The 18385-nt window shown below is 39.4% G+C and overlaps 1 protein-coding gene across 2 annotated transcripts in view; it reads left to right on the top strand.

Moving 5' to 3' along the window:
• CPVL (carboxypeptidase vitellogenic like) overlaps positions 1-18385 on the top strand; it is a 136169-nt gene that overhangs the window by 92527 nt on the left and 25257 nt on the right. For both annotated transcript variants that reach the window (XM_069461822.1, XM_069461823.1), the window contains one exon: positions 11122-11304. In XM_069461822.1, coding sequence (XP_069317923.1) covers positions 11122-11304 — 183 coding nt within the window. The remainder of the gene's footprint in view (positions 1-11121; positions 11305-18385) is intronic.

An 18385-nucleotide genomic window follows, 5' to 3' on the forward strand; every position in this document is an offset into this window, starting at 1 on the left:
CTACTTACCGTCACTCCACCTACTGTCTTCTAAGAGAAAGGCAAAGTAATCTTCATTCCAAGAGACCTAGAATTTTCTCAAGGTTGAAGGCACGTTTGTTATAGGAGAAGGGGATGCCAGTGGACCAGGCAGAATCCAGGTCACCGCACCTCGCTGAATGCTCCACTCCCTGAACATTCTAGGGCCTCCCAGCCCACCGTCCATATTCATTTGGAGAGCTTCTGAGCATCTCTGGATTAATGTCTTTTGCAGGTTGTTTAGCGTTTCCCCTGTGACAAGGCCACCCTGCTCTCTGCTGGTACTTGGCATACTTTAGCTGGGAAGGGTCATTTCCATTCCCAAAACTACATGAGTGGCAAGGGTCACAGCTTTTCTGTTCCCCTCCTCCCTCGTTATAATCCTTGGTGTATTCACTCAATTTCTAGCAGTGCTATTATGTTTTGAACTTGAGTGGTGGTGATAATGTCAGGGAGCAGAGAACTGATGGCAGGTTTTTTTGTTTGTTTTTTTGTTTTGTTTTGTTTTGTTGGGCTTTTTCCCCATAGCTCCTGTCTACTCCCCTGTAATGAAAGATGTTGTAGCAGCATCTGCTGCTCCTCCACATGGACGTATTTTCCAATTTCCTTAGTCCAGCTTTAGGACCTGCAGACTGCTCCTCTAAGAGTAGCTGTCCTTGGAAGTTACTTTTGTCATTTGGCAGCTATTGACAAAGGGACCAGTTTTTTTTTTTTTTTTCTGGGATATGTCAAACCTAAGATATACCAGTGCTGTCCAATGGAAATATAATGCAAGCCACACATGTAATTTTAAATTTTCTAGAGGGCACCTTAAAAGTGTAAAAGAAACAGGTGAAATTAATTTCAATAACATGTTGTCCTTAATGCTATAAATATATCTTATCAACTTGCCATTAGCACTAAAATTATTGAGATATTTTACATTATTTTCTTTGTACTGAGTCTTTAAAATCCTGTGTGTATCTTAGATTTGTAGGACATCTCCATTTGGACTAGCCACATTTCAAGTGCTTACTAGCCACTGTACTGGATGGTGTAGGTTGATACTATAGACCTAAGTATCTATAAATTAAAGCACTTTTTCTTTGCTCTGCAGGGCTATTTCTTGTTGGTTGGGTTGTGTGCAAATGCCTACTTGTCAAATGCATTTAATGGTGTGGAAAGAAAAAGAAATTGGCTCCTCGACCCACCTCTTAGTAGGGTAATAACATAGGCAAACACGTTGTTGTCTTTAGAGATGATCCTTGGGCGTGACCTTGTGGCTGCCCTTCTGACAACCAGAGAGGACATTCCCCTTCTGGAGAGATTCGTCTGGGAGAGTGGGCGGGCACTTTGAGTTTATTAAAATGCAGTTATTAGTGATGGTCAGAGGAGAATCTTGAGAGGTGAGGGGATCCGAAAGGGGCCATAAGAGCAGACCCTGAAACAAGAAGCAAAGTAAAGGCCCCCCTGGAGTGGGCCCTCAGGACTTCTATATTCAAACTAGAGAAAAATCTTATTCTGGGTCATTACTAAAAGTCATTTTAAGTGTGCTGTTTTAGGCAGCTAAACTTTTTTTCAAATATTGCTGGGTTGGAGTGATGGCTTTCTGGATCCTTTTCAAGTTGGCTTTGCTTCTTGTTCCCCTTGAAAAGCCACTAAATTATTTAGAGTTAAGTTGTAAGAAAGCAGGAATAATTTTTTTTTTTTTTTTTTTTTTTGGCCAAAAGACATTATTTGTATCATTGCTGGACACCTACTCAGACTTGCTCCACTTTCGTTTTTCTTTATTCATCTTGGCAAAACCAGCTGGTGGAGAATGGCAGGCACATGGGGGTGTTTATCTGAAGCTCACTTTCCCTCTTTCCTCATCGTCCCTTTTCCTCAAACTTGAAAGCAAAATATATCCCTTTTTAAGAACAACTTGGTGGCAGACTACTGTTTCATTGAATAGTTGCATTTAATTTTTCTACCAGTGTTCTTCAAGCAGGCCCTAGGGACTCAGACTTCCTAAGTATTATGTCCTTAAGTCTCTGCAAAATCACCAGGAAGAAATAGGGCCCAAAGTGCGAGCAATTGGCCAAGGCATTGTCCAAGAAGGATAACAACTCTGCCTCCAGTCGGAAACATTTCTTAAACCTTACACTCCTCAGCTGAATTAAAGTTTTCTTTTGCAGCTGAGCTTTCGGGAAACCCTTGAGGATTGTCTTTTGTTGAGCTGGATATTAGTGAAATTCTCTTCTGTTCAGGGGAAAGGCACTTGTGGGTCATGCTAATTGTTGCAGGCAGAAAGAACTCCTGGCTATGTTGGAGTGTGTAACAGAAGAATGGTAAGTAAAGCAGCCAGAAGAGGAAGTGTGGAGGGCTGCTTTGTAGGAGTTTCATTGATTTAGCATCTGTAGGGAAAGTTTCTTTAAAAAAAAAAAAAAAAAATTTTTTTTTTTTCTTTTGGATTAGTGAACAGGAGAACATTCAAAACTAAGACAGATAGAGTCCAACTGGGAATGCTGTACAGCCTGGAATAGCTTAGGCTGCTGTTCAATCATTTCCCCAAACAGGAAACCACAAAATGTTAGAGATTAAGGTCACTAGATCATTGGGAAAAGAGCATAACTTTGTCTGCAAAGTATTATGATGTATTGTAAATGGGCCAAACTATAAGCATAAATCTTTCATCTAAAAATGCAACAACAAAAATCCAGCCTTCTCACAAAAGCGCAGTTTGCTTTCCTGTTGTAATGAGAGACCACAGCCTCCTTCTGCAGCGTTTCTGTAATTTTCCTAATAAGTAGAGGAGCAACCGGAGAATAAAGAGAAAGGCTTTGTGTTCTCTATCAGTAACACATGGGTTTTGTTTTTTAGCAACAACAATGACAAGAAAGACAGGTAAAGTTTAGATCAATAAGTAGACCTCACATGATTTGTTTTCAGTCTTTTTCTTTTGTATTAGAGACAATGAAAATATACTCAAGTGGACATTTGTATACATTTCTGCCCCAAATCCCTTCAAAGCAAGTTGTATAGGCTGTATGAAAAGCACAGAGCTCTTTTTACACCTTTGATTATCATATGACACCCCCTAACTTATCTGAAGTAAGAATCTGAGAGGGTGTGGAGTCTTTCTAGGTATCTGCGAATCTTCTGCAGGTATCTTTGGCTAACACGGTTGGTTGTTTTCTATCTGCCTTAAATTATTTACCCCTCAGAGGCATACACTGTGTCAAATAAGCATTAATTACCATCTGAGTCTGTTCCATAGATCTTTACTAGGGAGAGGTTTTCTTGCTGAGAAAGTTAAATCCATGAATAAATTGCTGATTTATGTACAACTAGACCCTGAATCGTTTATAGTTTGAATTGTTAAAATGACTAGCTTTTTTGAAAGGTTTAAGTGAAACTGACTTTTCTTGGCCCCTCTTCTAAGGAAAACTGGGAGAATGAAAGCATAAACTTGCCTTTCCTCTTCTGATTATTCTCTGTTTTGAAAAGTTAAAAAAAAAAATGTGAAGCATTAGGAGGACAAGGGTCACATCTTTTCATATCTGTTCCAGTGGTGCGTAGTCCCTGGACTCTCCATAAATATGTGTCTGTCAAATAAGCAGAGATTTCATATGAGCTGATTACCAGAAAAGCAAAACACACTACGCACATACGCTAGCAGGCACTCTTTTCTCCAACTCAGACAAAGGCCACTTCCCTTTTCTTTTAGATGGAAGTGACACTCAACGGCCTCCAGGCCCAGGAAGGAAATGAAAGAAATGAGAAGAGCTGGATTGAGACCTATTGATCTTTCTTTTTCACCATGACAGAGACATGGATACAGAGAAATATTTTTTTTCTCCTAAGAAAAACAGTAGCATAAGCATTGAATAAGTGCCAACTGCCCTGTACCTGTATGTGTGAGGACAGCAGGGCAAGGGTGGGGCTGTGTCTAAGGGGAACAGCTACTGCACAGGGTTAGCTCATTGTGGCAGAGAGGAAACACAGGCCCAGCATGGTCAGGTCTCCCAATATTTAAATACTGGCTGTATTAGTACAGGCTGTTATAACATAGTGTCACAGACTAGGTGGCTTAAAAACATCAGAAATTTATTTCTTATAGTTCTAAAGGCTGGAAGTCTAAGATCAGGGAGTCAGCATGATCAGTTCTGGTGAGGGTCCTCTTTGAATTGAAAACTGCTAATTTCTTGTAAGGTCCTCACTTGGTGGAAAGAACAATAGAGAGCTCTCAGGGGCCTCTTTTATAAGGGCCCTAATCCCATTCATGAGGGCTCCACCCTTAGGACCTAATCACCTCCCAAAGGCCTCACCTCCTAATACCATCACATTGGGGGTTACATTTTCAACAGATGAATTTGGGGGGAATGCAAACATGCAGTCCATAACACGGGCATCTAAATGAAAGAACAACAATAACAACAACCCTCTTTGGACTAAACATATCTGCGAGCTGAATGCAAACCTCAGACAGCTAATTTAAGACCTCTACCCTCCAATATAGAAATTTATTTTTTAGTTTATCCTTGATAAAGAGTAATAAAAACGTTTATAAAACCCTGCTGTTCAGATTATAGGAAATGTTTAAGTGTCATATCATATTTGGCCCTCCCACCAACTCTGGGATGTAGATACTCCATTTTATAGAGGAGAAAATGAAGGCTCCAAGTAGATGACATTTCCATATACACAAGATCACTCAGTGAGCACAGCCTCGGGGGCTGGGCCAGGGCTGGAGGTTAAGACTCTGTGTGTAAGTGTCATATTACTTTTCTAAGCTTCTGCTGTTTGTTTTGTTAAATTGATGACCCAGTGTAGTTGTGTATGGAATTCTAACTCCTTCATCCTGAGTCACAATTCTTTTTTTTTCTATTTTATATAATATCTTGCTATGCCTCCCCTTACCATTGACGTATTCTTTTTTTTTTTTTTTTTTTTTTTGAGACAGAATCTCAATCTGTCACCCCAGCTAGAGTACAGTGGAATCATCATAGCTCACTGCAACCTCCAACTCCTGGCCTCAAGCAATTTTCCTGCCTCAGCCTCCTGAGTAGCTGGGACTATAGGTGCATGCCCCCACACCCAGCTAATTTTTTTAGTTTTTGTAGAAACAGGGTCTTGCTCTTACTCAGGCTGGCCTCAAACTCCTGGTCTCAAGCAGTCCTCCCACCTCAGCCTCCCAAAGTCTTACAAGTACAGGCATGAGTCACCTCACCCAGCCCTAAGTCATAATTCTAATCCTCATATAACATTTCATCTGGAAATTGTTGAGCTATTATGTACTTTATCTTACTTCAATTGTGGTGATAATGATAATAGCTAACATTTTTTTGAACATTTATTCTGTGCCTGGGTTGCTGAGAGCTTTACACGCATTATGTTATGTATTTTCCCCAATTCCTTTGTGCTTTTTTATACCCATTGTGCAGATGGAGAAACTGAGTTCTAGATGGGACAAGGAACTTAAGATAATCTTGCTGTTTAGTGGCAGAGCTAGGATTCAAACCAAGTCACAGAGCCTGTGCTCTTAACTATAAACATGTATCCTTCATTCCAAAGAGTCAGGTTTACTTTTAGGTTTGTTTGTGGAATTACAAATATAGAATAAACTACCTGTTCAGTGTGGGTTTTCTTTCTTTCTTTCTTTTTTTTTTTTTTTTTTTTGCAGGGGTGGGGGTAGTGACCTTAGGCAGTGAGGTAATGTGGAAGAGGGTTCAGAAACACACAGTTTGGGCTCAGGCTGATCTGAAGTTGAATCTCTGTCACCTGTGACAATGGGTACACTGGCTCACTCCCCTGCACCTCAACCTCTGTGCGCCTAAAATGGGAAAAATGACACCTGCCTTCCGGGAGTATTATAACATACTTAGCCCATTTCCCACGACATAATAACAAGAGACTCCTTGTGTTACTCAGAAATTGCCTTTTAAGAGCTGTACTCTTCACCACACATTCCAGCATTTAAGTATGGGGAAAATTCCCTGTGATCTTAAATTCTGTGCTTCAAAATTAAAAGTTTCTTTAAAAGAGTAATTTATGAATTTATTGCTCTGGCTTTCAAGAAAAGACTGAGTGCCATAGCCAGTGTGTATAAAATTAGTAGCAAAGGGTGTGTTATTTCAAGAGTTTGAATACATAGAGTTCAGGTTTATCCTGGCTGGATTTCCTCCTGTTGTTGGCCTTTGTCCAAAAGGGTGAGATTGACAAGCAAATATTTGACACAAATAGACCATCCCTATATTCTGAAACTTTATTTTAGAAGTGCTTTATTGGGTCTTTCAAATCATTACCAGATTAGCAACTGTGTCAGGCACTGTGATGAGAACTTGGTGTATATGATCTCGTTAGTTCTCCCCACGATTTAGTGTAGGTCTTACCATCTTCCTGTCCAGAAAAGGGGGCTGAAGCTCTTGGAAGTTAACCACATGTCTTGGGGTTCCCAGTTACGGTGGTGTGTTGGCACAAATGGCGTTGGCCTGATGGCGCATGAGTTTGGATTTCATGGTTTTTAGCAACAGAAACAACTCTGAATTATGAACTTGAATTATGAAAAGACTTGATTGGAAGACATGATAGGTAATAGAATTTATGGAAAAACTGAAGAACTGGGGTGGGGAAAGATAGGGACCAGGGAAAATTGTGGGGATCTAGGTAGCAACATTAATGGGCAGACTTATCAGCAAACCCTGTGCCCCTCTGCATATGATTCAAATTCTAGCCCCCCTTGAGTACCCTAACTTGGGTCACCTGCATATCTTTTGCACAGAGGAGACAAGACACTGTGATTGACAGCTCCCATGCATGACAGGGCTGTATGCATAGAGCACAAGAGTGGCCTGAAGTATAGTTACCAGGAGAAGGCAGAATGGACCTGGGCGTGCGAAAACAGCAGATGGTCACTGTGCAGCATCACACAAAACCTTTAAAAAGCAGAATCTATACCTTGCAATAGATTTTATGGAATGCCAGGCATGTGCAAGGCTTAGGGATGCAGCAAGCACTAAGAGAGTTCCTGTTCTCCGGGAGCTAATGGTGTTCCTCAACTGTTTATCAAGGCCACACCCTACAACCAAAGGAGGCCATCTGTCACCAGCTCTGAATAATGCCCTCACACACATCCTTGTCCACAGGGCCTAAGTGAGAACTGATTGAGAGATGTCACCAGAGTTGGACAAACAGACCAAGTTTGTTTCTGAACTAGAGATATGTACTATGTCTCATACTCAACCAGCTCTCTTTCCAGAGGCTTTTAGCACCACTAAACATTTAGGTGTGGGAGTCAAGAAATGCTTGATGGTTTGAAGGAATTTACCTCCTTTCTTAAGGAAAAGTTTTAGATAGAAGTTTGCAGGTCCAGGATGTAGGACTCATTCTGGGGCCTCACAGTGTCTTAATTTCCTTAACAGTAAAGTGGAGGCAGGCAGTGTAGTATTTCTCCTCCTGACCTTGTGAAGCAGCACAAGAATAAAGCCATATGTGCATGAAAGGGTTTTGAAAAGTATAAAAGAAAAAAACCGTAATAAAAATGTTTTTCTCATCTCTACTGTTTGACAAAGAAAAAAAAGATGCTTGTAATCCAAATCACCTAATTCCATCTCTTTTACATGCTTGAATTCTGGGATGAGTTTTTAAAGATAGTCTATGAACTAAGGCTACACTTTTGACCTAATTGTCGTGAAAAATTGAGAGCTGGTAGTATTTGAATTATTACAAATTATTCCCTCAGAAGATCTATCTTTTGCCAAACGGAGGTGCCAACCTCTCAGTGTTATTGTTCGTTTTGTTATTTTTTTTTCATTATAAAAGCATTCTAACCACATTTACCGAAAAACTAGAAAATAGTCAAAACAAATCAACCATACCTTGACTCCCTTCACTGCCAGTATTTTGATGTATTCTTTTCCCAAGTTGGAAGCAGGTTTTTAAAATGTGGTAATTATAGAGTCTAAACAAATGGAATCACAGTTTTTCATTGATGTTTTTTAATAAGCTAAGCATTGTTCCATGTCATCTCATAACCATCAATTTCAACGAACCACACCAGCCAGCCCTGTAAGGAGTAAAAGAAAAGTCTCGTAAAAAAAAAAAAAAAAAAATGCTTTTGCTCCTGAACTGAACTCTCACAGCTGACCAGAAGGAAAGCGAGGAAGCGGGTGTGCAGGGCACTGCCTGGTGCATCGCTAGAAACCTGCTGCAACCAGCTCTTTCCTTGCTCCTTGTTTTGTTCAAATCACTACTGACAAGGGAAGTGTGGCTAAAAGCTGCATTCATCTCTGTCTCCTCCCTCTGTCGTTAGATTTGTTGCTTAAAATACTAGCAAGCCTCAGGCGTAGATATTGCTCCAGACTGTCCCAGTTTTAACACTGAAAGTTCTGCATCCTACACAACCCCCAGTTCAAGGAAAACCGGGACAGTTGGTCACCCTACCAGGGGAGAAGTGGGGCAAGTGTGCATGCCTCCGTCGTGACTGGCCAACTTGTCGGAGCTAAGGTCCTGCTCTGGAACTTCTCCAACAGGATGTGGGTAGCCAACGTGTGTGTGCCCTGGGGCTTCAGGACCACTCCACGCCCACCTGGCTTCTACTCAGTCCTAGGATCTTGGGATGAGTGTTTCCCACTCATCCAGCCTAGAGACACCCAACTGGCATACTCCTGTGGGGGCTCATGAGGGTAAATGTGACATTTAGATAAAAATGAAAGCTCTGGAATCCTTATATTTTATGCCGGCTGCCTTAAATGTCAGCTCTGAAATCACTTCACTTGATCGTTAATCTGATTTCTTTTTTGTTGCATTTGACTTATATACCCTGTAGAAGTTAAAAATGTTTTCCTTGCTTTGCAAACAAAGAATTTCCATTTGCTCCAAAAGTAGGCCTTCTACACATCACGTATGCAGGATGACACAGTTCAGTTCTTCACTGCCTGATTAGTCCAGAGAGTTGGTGCTCTTGTTCGTGCTGAGTCTTGAATAACAAGGGAGACAGTTCAGGGATGGGCCTCATTTTAATTCAGTTCAACAAACAAGTACTACAATGCTGTACATATAAACCTGTTTTTGCTGTAACCGGTGGATTTTGCTATTGTCCCTCAAGGATGAAAAAAAAATCTCATTGATTTCAAAATTTTAATGATGATAGTAAAGGTAGCTTCAAGAGACATTTTTGGGAGAAGATACAAGCTGCATAGAGTGGCCGTGAAAAATAAATAGATGCACTGTGTATTTGCTGACTAATCAGCCTCTTTCCACTGAATTCTAGAAGAGGAGTTACTTTGTGTGTGAGTATCTTTGTTAATCAGCTATAATCAGGTCTTCTTAGAATGATGAAGTATTTAAGCCTTGTTGGCTGGTACTGATCATATATAATTGTTTCCATACCGATGGCTAAAACAACCATAAGAGGCCATATGTACTCAAGGTCTTTGAGGTAATTTCTTTGTATAAACAATGCAAATATTTTATTGCTATAGTTCAGTTGAATTTTTTAAAGAGGCTTTAAATCTATCAGGATTTTTTCCCCTTTAGAGTTCTGCTTAGGAGCGTGGGGGTGGAGATGGTGGCAGAGGAACATGAAAGGAAACACGGGTTCCTGCTGCCGGGGCCCAGCGCTCTTTCATCTTAGTCTGAATCCTGTCCCACTGCCGCTGGAGGATTTGGAGTGTGTAAAAGTCCTGGGCTTTTTAATTATGTTTAAGCCTTTCAAGAAGGCTGCACCACGAAGGCAGAGACAGAAACATATGCAGTGAAACGTTTTACATCCAATTTGAGGATTCAACCATTTGGGCCAAATCAGAGCCTCCAAGTGATCAAAGGTAGCATGGAGTTGGGGAAAGCCTCTTTGTTGGAGGTGGAGTGACAATACTTCACCATAATTAATATCATGTTAGTTGCATAAAAATAGCATAAGAAGAGTAGAAAACAAAGGGGGAAATTACCCAGATTTCTACCATCTAAATTAACCAACTGCATTAATTTTTTCAAACTTTTCATTCCATATATATGAACATGCATACCTATTTTATACAGTCATAATTGTGGTATATCTTATATTTGACTTTCAGCTTTCATACTTAACATGATGTAATAAGCATTTCCCACATTATGTCATGGTTCAATTGAACATTTTAAATGGCTTTACCATATCCCACAGAATTCCCGTACCACTGTATTTAGCTACTCACCAAGGATAGGACTTTTAGATTGTGTTTGAGTTCTTCGTTACAATAAGACTCAGTGAATATGTTATATAATTTTTTTTTATTTCCTTGGGGTTTATTTTCACAGAAGAAATTCTACAAATGGGATTACCGGGACAAAGAGTCTCAACATTTTTAAGTCTTTGGGCACAGAATTGACCACTGCTTTCCTGAAGGGTAGTGCCATTTTATACCATCCTCAGTATAACTTTACCAGCACTGGGTATTATCTGAATTCTTTTTCAAAGCAATTTGAAAATTGTTTGGGGAGAAAAGAGTTGCCTCAGCATTGTTTCCCCTATGATAACCATCAGTTTGACTTTTAAAAAAATTGTATTCTAGGAAAAAAGGACATTCCTCGCTGTTGACAATTGACTGTTGTGTATAAGAAAAGGAAATCTTGGAAGTGGCATGGCAGGCATAGTTGCCTCCAATAAGTAACAAATTCGAGGCACCTACAGCTCTCTTGTGCAAAAAAATTTAGTTGCCACTGAAATCAATGTAGGAGGGAAGAGCAATATGGCTTAGCAATACCTGAGAGAATGCCCAGCTTGCCAGCTTCTGCAGTGGCTGAAGTTGAAGTTCATGAAATTCAGGCTTCAGGAAAATCCTAGGGTGTATTATTCCCTAGTTCCACTGAAATGTAACCACAGTCCTCCTTCTTAATACAGGAACCAAAAGAGGCCTTTATGCAGATTACTATGAAGAATGCAATGGTGGAGACAAGGCTTGAGTCTATTTCAGATTGTTGGTGTTTATGGATACCTGGAAGCAAATGTCCCCTCTGATCTGCTGGCCTGGCTATGCTGAGCACAACATCGGAGATGCTTTTCTTGTTTTCTTTTCTCCCTCAGTGGCTCACTGTTTATACCAAGTACATTCACTAGCTTTACCTTCCGAATTCTGCATTTGCTGATGGCTTGATTTCATTTCAGGTTCTGATCTACAATGGCCAACTGGACATCATTGTGGCAGCTCCCTTGACAGAGCGCTCCTTGAAGGCCATGGACTGGAAAGGGTCCCAGGAATATGAGAAGACGGAGAGAAAAGTCTGGAAGATCTTCAAATCTGATGATGAAGTGGCTGGTTATGTACGGCAAGTGGGTGACTTCCATCAGGTATGAAAATGCTCAGGGGCATGCAGGTAGTGGGAATGGGATAGTGGGATTGAAAATAAAGCCCAGATACCAATAAGACTTAGCCAGCCTTAAGCAAAGTCATACAACAGCCAGCATGTATCTGGCCCTATTATCCACAGAGAAGAGTGGTCCGAGTTCATATTAAAGTAAATACGCAGGTCTTAATGTAAAACTGGACAAAAGTTTAGGCATTGTTAAAGAGATAAGGAGACAATGAGAAAAGACAACAGTCAGCCCAAAGAGTTAGCGAGAGAATTAGTCTCGTTAATTTGGGAACAAAGGGAGCTTGGCAAATTACAGGAGGAAGGTTCAACATAATCTCTGGCAGATCTATGATCACATTTTAATATTACACATGGAGCCCCAGAATAAAATCTCTCTAACTGAGACACTAGTGCAACTTCCACTTCAAAGGTCAGACGTTACTTCTGTAATTTTCCTTTCTTGTAATGTCCTTTACGAGTTTGGAATCAGGATTAGGCTGGCCTCATAAAATTAGTTGGGAAGTGTCTTTTCTCTTTCTAGTGTCTGAAATAGTGCTTTTAAGTGTTAGGAAAATGCATTGGTGAAGCCATCCAGGCCTGGAGGTTTCCTTGAAGGAAGGGGTTTTTGGTAATATTTTTATTGATACATATAATTGTACATCTTTACAGGGTACATGTGATATTTTGATGCATGCATACAAAGTGTAACCACTTTGATTCTAACCAAATCAAGGTGGTTAGAACATCCATTACCTCGAACATTTATCGTGTCTCTGTTTGGGGAACATTTCAAAACTCTTCTAGCTATTTTGAAATATACAATATATTGTTGTTAACTATAGTCACCCTACTGTGCTATCGAACACTGGAACTTCTTCTATTTAACTGTATATTTGTATCCATTATTCAACTTCTCTTCACCCCCCCACACCGTTCCAAGCCTTTGCTGCCATCTTTCTACTTTCTAGCCCCATGCTTTTTTTTAGCTCCCCCATGTGAGTGAGAACATGTGGTATTTGTCTTTCTGTTCCTGGCTTATTTCACTTAACATAGTGACCTCCAGTTCCATCCATGTTGCTGCAAATGCATTTTATTCTTTTTATGACTAAATAATATTCCATTGTGTGCACATACCACATTTTCTTTATCCATTCATCCACTGAAGTTGATTCTATATCATGGCTATTGTGAATGGTGCTGCAATAAACATGAGGGTATAGGTATCCCCTTTGATACATTGTTTTCCTTTCCTTTGGATAAATACCCAGTAGTGGGATTGCTGGAGCATATGGTAGTGCAATTTTTAGTTTTTTGAGAAAGCTCCATATTGTTTTCCATATTGGCTGTACTAATTTATATTATTACCAATGGTGTATAAGAGTTCCTTTTTCTCTGCATCATGACCAGCATCTATTATGTTTTGTCTTTTTCATAATAGCCATTCTAACTGGGGTGAGATAGCATCTCATTGTGATTTGTATTTTCCTGGTGACTAGCAATGCTGAACATTTTTTCATATACCTATTGGCCATTTGTGTGTCTTCTTTTGAGAAGTGTCTATTCACATCCTTTTCTTACTTTTTAATGGAATTATTTGTTTTTTGCTGTTTAGTTGTTTGAGTTCCTTGTATATTCTGGGTATTAGTCCCAGTTTGCAGATATTTTCTCCTATTCTGCTTGTTATCCCTTTGCTCTATTGATTGTTTCTTTTGCTGTGCAGGAGCATTTTAGTTTAATGTAGTCCCATTTGTCTATTTTTGGTGTTGTTGCCTATGCTTTTGGACTCTTATCCATAAAACCCTTGCCCAGACCAATATCCTGAAGCATTGCCCCTATGTTTTCCTCTAGTAGTTTTATCATTTTGGGTCTTATGTTTAAGTCTTTAATCCATTTTGAGTCCATTTTTATATATGGTGAAAGATAGGAGTCTAGTTTCATTCTTCTGCATATGGATATCTAGTTTTCCCAGCATCATTCATTGAAGAGAATGTCCTTTCCCCAATGCATGTTGTTGGCACTTTTGTTGAAGATCAGTTGATTGTAAATACATGGATTTATATCTAGATTCTCTATTCTATTGCATTGGTCTATGTGTCTGTTTTTATACCAATGTCATCCTGTTTTGCTTACTGTCCCTTTTAGTATATTTTAAAGTCAGGTAGTGTGATACCTCCAGCTTAGTTCTTTTTGCTCAATGTTGCTTTGGCTATTCAGTCTTTTGTGGTTTCATATGAATTTTTAGATTTTTTTCTATTTCTATGAAGAATGTTATTGGTATTTTGATGGGATTGCAATGAATCTGTAGATTGTATTGGGTAGTATTATCATTTTAACAATATTAATTCTTCCAATCTATGAGCATGAAATGTCTTTCCATTTGTTTGTACCCTCTTCAATTTCTTTCAACAGTGTTTTGTGGTGTTCTTTGTAGAGGTCTCTTACTTCCTTGGTTAAATTTATTTCAAGATATTTTATTTCATTTTTATAGCTATTGTAAATGGAATTGCTTTGCTATTGGTGTATAGAAATGCTACTGATTTTTGTATGATGATTTTTGTATCCTGCAATTCTACTGAATTTATTTATCAATTCTAAGAGTTTTTTGTGGAGTTCTTAGGTTTTTCTATTATAAGATCATGTCATCTGCAGAGAGGGACAGATTAAATTTTCCTTTTCCAATTTAGATTCCCTTTATTTCTTTTTCTGGCCTAATTGCTCTGGCTGGGACTTCTAATACTGTTTTGAATAAGAGTGATGAAAGTGGGCATCCTGTCTTGTTCCAGTTCTTAGAGGAAAGGCTTTTGTCTTTTCCCCATTCAGTATGATGTTAGCTGTGGGTTTGTCATATATGACCTTTATTATGTTGAGGTATGTTTCTTCTATGTCTAATTTGTTGAGAATTTTTATCACGAAAAGATGTTAAATTTTATCAAATGCTTTTCTGTATCTATTCAGATGATCATATGGTTTTTGTCCTTCATTCTGTTGATATGATGTATCATGTTTATTGATTTGTGTATGTTGAACCATCCCTTGCATCCCTGGGATAAATCCCCCTTGATCATGATGTTTTATCATTTTGATGTGTTGTTGGATTCTGTTTGCTAGCATTTTGTTGAGGATTTTTGCATTTATGTTCATCAGAAATATTAGCCTGTAGTTTTCTTTTTTTGTTGTGTCCTTGACTGGTTTTGGTATCAGGGTAATGCTGGCCTCATAGAATGAGTTAAGAAGAATTTTCTCCTCTTTAATTTATTGAAATAGTTTGAGAAGAATTGCTATTAGTTCTTCTTTATAAATTTGGTAAATTTATAAATCCGTCCAGTACTAGGTAAAACCATCCAGTACTAGGCTTTGATTTCTTGGGAGACTTTTTATTACTGATTAAGTCTCCTTACTTGTTATTGGTCTGTTCAAGTTTCCTGTTTTTTTCAACATTTTTTTTTCAAGCACAGAGTTTCAGGAAATTGTTCAAGTTTTCAATATCTCCTTGATGCAATCTTGGTAGGTTATATGTGTCTAGGAATTTATCCATTTCCTCTAGGTTTTTCACTTTGTAAGCGTATAGTTGTCCTTATAGTCTCTAATGATTTCTGTGGTATCAGTTGTAATATGACCTTTTTCATTTCTGATTTTATTTATTTGTGTCTTCTCTCTTTTTTTCTTGCTTAGTCTAGCTAGCAGTTTATATATGGTGCTCATCTTTTCTAAAAACCAACTTTCCCTATGCTTGATTTTTTGTATTGTCTTTTAGTCCCTATTTCATTTAGTTCTGCTCTGATCTTTATTATCTTTCCTTCTAATAATTTCTTGTTTGCTTTTTTCTTGGTTTTCTAGTTCCTTTAGGTGCCTAGTTAGATTGTTTATTTGGAATCTTTCTAGTTTTTATGTAGGCATTTATTGTTCTAAACTTCTGTTAGCAATTTTTTTTGTTGTTGTATTCCACAGGTTTTGATATGTTGTTTCCATTTAAGCAGTTTCTTGATTAAGCAATTTCTTGATTTCCTATTTAATTTCATCTTTGACCCAATGGTTATTCCAGAGTATGTTGTTTAATTCCTGCTTATCTGTATAATTACCAAAGTTGCTCTTGGTATTGTTTTCTAGTTTTATTCAATTGTGGTCTGAGAAGATATTTGATATGATTTCAATTATTTTAAATTTGTTGAAACTTATTTCATGGCCTGACATGTGATCTGCCTTGGAGAATGCTCTATGTGCTGATGAGAAAATATGTATTCTTCAGCTGTTGGATAAAATGTTCTGTAAAGGTCTGTTAGGTCCATTTGGTCTAAAGTATAGTTTAAATTGATTATTTTTTTCTTGTTTTTCTATCTAGATGATGTCTAATGCTGAGCATGGATGTTGAAGTCCCCAACTATTACTATGTTATAAGATTATAATGTATTATTATTCTATATCTCTCCCTTTAGATCTAATATTATAATATTTGCTTTATATATCTGGGTGCTCTGGTGGTTTCATATATATTGAAAACTGTTATATCTTCTTTTTGAATTTATTCTTTTATCATTAAATAATGACCTTCTTTGTCTCTTTTTGTAGTTTTTGACTTGATATATTCTTGTCTTTTTTCTTCATCTCTTATTGTTTATCATTGTGATTTGGTGGTTTTCTGTAGTGATAACATTTGAGTCCTTTCTCTTTCTCATTTGTGTGCCTGCTCTACCAGTGTGTTTTAAACTTTCACGTATTTTCATTATGGTAGATATTATCCATTATTATTCATTATGGTAGATATAGCTTTGCTTGGCTAGCAGTTTTTTCTTTGATCACTTTGAAAATATCATCACATTCTCTTCTGGACTGTATGGTTTCTGTTAAGGAAAACACTGTTAATCTGATGGGGATTCTCTTATACATAACTTGATGCTTTTTTCTTGCTGTTTTTAGAATTCTCTCTTTGTCTTTAACTTTTGAAAGTTTGACCATAATATGTCTTGGAGAAGACCTTTTTGGATTGAATCCATTTAGTGATTTTTGAGCTTCCTGTTCGAGACGTCTGTATCTCTTGCAAGACTTGGGAAGTTTTCAGCTACTATTTTGTTAAATAAGTTTTCTATACCTTTGCCCATCTCTCCCAACTCTTTTTCTTCTGGTCCACCCAAAATTTGAATATTTGGTCAATTTATGATGTCTCATATGTCACATAGCCTTTCTTCATTCATTTTTAGTTTTCTTTCTTTCTTTTCTTTCCTTTCTTTCTTTTTCTTTTCTTTTCTTTTTTTTTCTTTTTTTTTTTGACTGGATTATTTCCAAAATCCTGTCTTCAAGTTCAGAAATTCTTTCTTTTGCTTGATCTAGTCTATTGTTGAAGTTCTTGATTATATATTGTTTTATTCATTGAATTCTTTAGTTACAGGATTTCTGTTTGGTTCTTTTTTATATCTGTCTCTGTTGAATTTCTCACTCACATCATAAATTGTTTTTCTAATTTCTTTGTATTGTTTATCTGTGTTATCTCATATCTCACCAAGCTTCTTTAATATTATTATTTTGAATTCTTTTTCAGGCATTTCATAGATTTCTTTTTCATTGGAATCTACTGCTGGAGAATTATGTATTCCTTTGGATGTGTCATATTTCCTTGCTTTTTCATGTTTTTTTGTGTGTCCTTACATTAATATCTGTGCATGTGTTGTAATAGTTGCTTTTTCCAATATTTTGGATTGGCTTTCATAGGGAAAGACTTTTTTCCTATAGATGTGTCTATAGTGTTGGTTGGGTAGGGTGCTTTGGTTTTGATTGTGACTTTGTATGATTTCTTTGGCTGTAATCAATGTCAGTGATGTCTATGAGCTCCTTAGTGGCTAGGCTGCAGTTAGTGGAAGCTGTGTTAAGGCTCTGCTGGGGTTGGGAATGCCAGGTAGGTTGGTCCTCTGGCACGAGTGATTATGGCAACAGGCCAGGTATGCTAGTCCTTGGGATCCTAGGTGGCATATATGGGCACTGGTGGTACTGGGTCTGAGTGGGCTGATCCTTTGGCCTCCAGGCACCTTGCTTGAGTGTTGGCAGTGGCATTGGTGGGCCAGCCTAGCAAGTGGGTCATTGGGTGCCTGGGCAGTGTGTATGGTATTGACAATAGCACTAGTGGTGGCAGGCTAACCCTTGGGTCCCTGGGTTGCACACACAGGGTTGGGCCAGTCCCCAACCCCCAGGTGGGACATGCAGCTGTGTTCTGGCAGAGGTGGTGGTGGCAGGCCAGGAAGGCCCAGCCTCAGGTCCCTAGGAGGTGTGCATGAGTGCTGGTGGTGGCATGTGGGACAGATTGATCCCTAGGCCTCTGCATGGGCACTGTTAGGCTGGGCTGGCCTGTTCTCAGACCCCTAGAAGGTGTACATGGGCACTGACTGTGGCAAGTGGGGCAGGCCTATTCTGTGGCCCCTGAAAAATGCTCATGGGCACTGGCAGGGGCAGTGCCAGGAGGGGCAGAGCTGTTCTCAGGCTTCTTGATGGTGTGTATAGGTGCAGGCAGCGGCAAGTGGGGCTAGCCAATCCCCAGACCCCCAGATGATGTGCATGGGCACAGGTGAGGGTGGCACCAGGAAAGGCAGGCCTCTCCTCAGGCCCCCAAGGTGAAAGCTGCATTGGGTGCAGCAGGTCTATTACCAGGCCTTGCCCTCCCTGCTGCCCCTGCCCCACCACTGATAGCATGCTCAGGCACCAGCAGTAGTGGTGGTGGGCAGAGTAGGCCTGTCCTCAGGCCCCCAGATGGCGCACTAGTGCACCAGTGGCTGTAACAGTGAGTGGGGCAGGCTTGTCTTCAGGCCCTCTGATGGTGCATGTGGGTACCAGTGGTGGTGGGCAGGGTGGGTTGATTCCCTGGTTCTCACACAATGCACATGGGTACTGGTGGTGCTGGCAGGTGAGCAGGCCTGTTTTCAGGCCTCCCAATGGTGCACATCAGCACTAGCTGTGGTGAGCAGGCTAGGTCAATCCCCAGGCCTCCAGATGGTACACTTGGGCTGCAGTGGCAGACTGGCCAGCCCTGTCCTCAGGCCCAAGGATGGCACCCAGGCAGGCCAGTCCCCAGGCCCCCTGAAGTCACATGCAGA

Source organism: Eulemur rufifrons, chromosome 29 (assembly GCF_041146395.1).
Source record: "Eulemur rufifrons isolate Redbay chromosome 29, OSU_ERuf_1, whole genome shotgun sequence".
In the NCBI taxonomy this organism is placed as follows: Eukaryota; Metazoa; Chordata; class Mammalia; order Primates; family Lemuridae; genus Eulemur; species Eulemur rufifrons.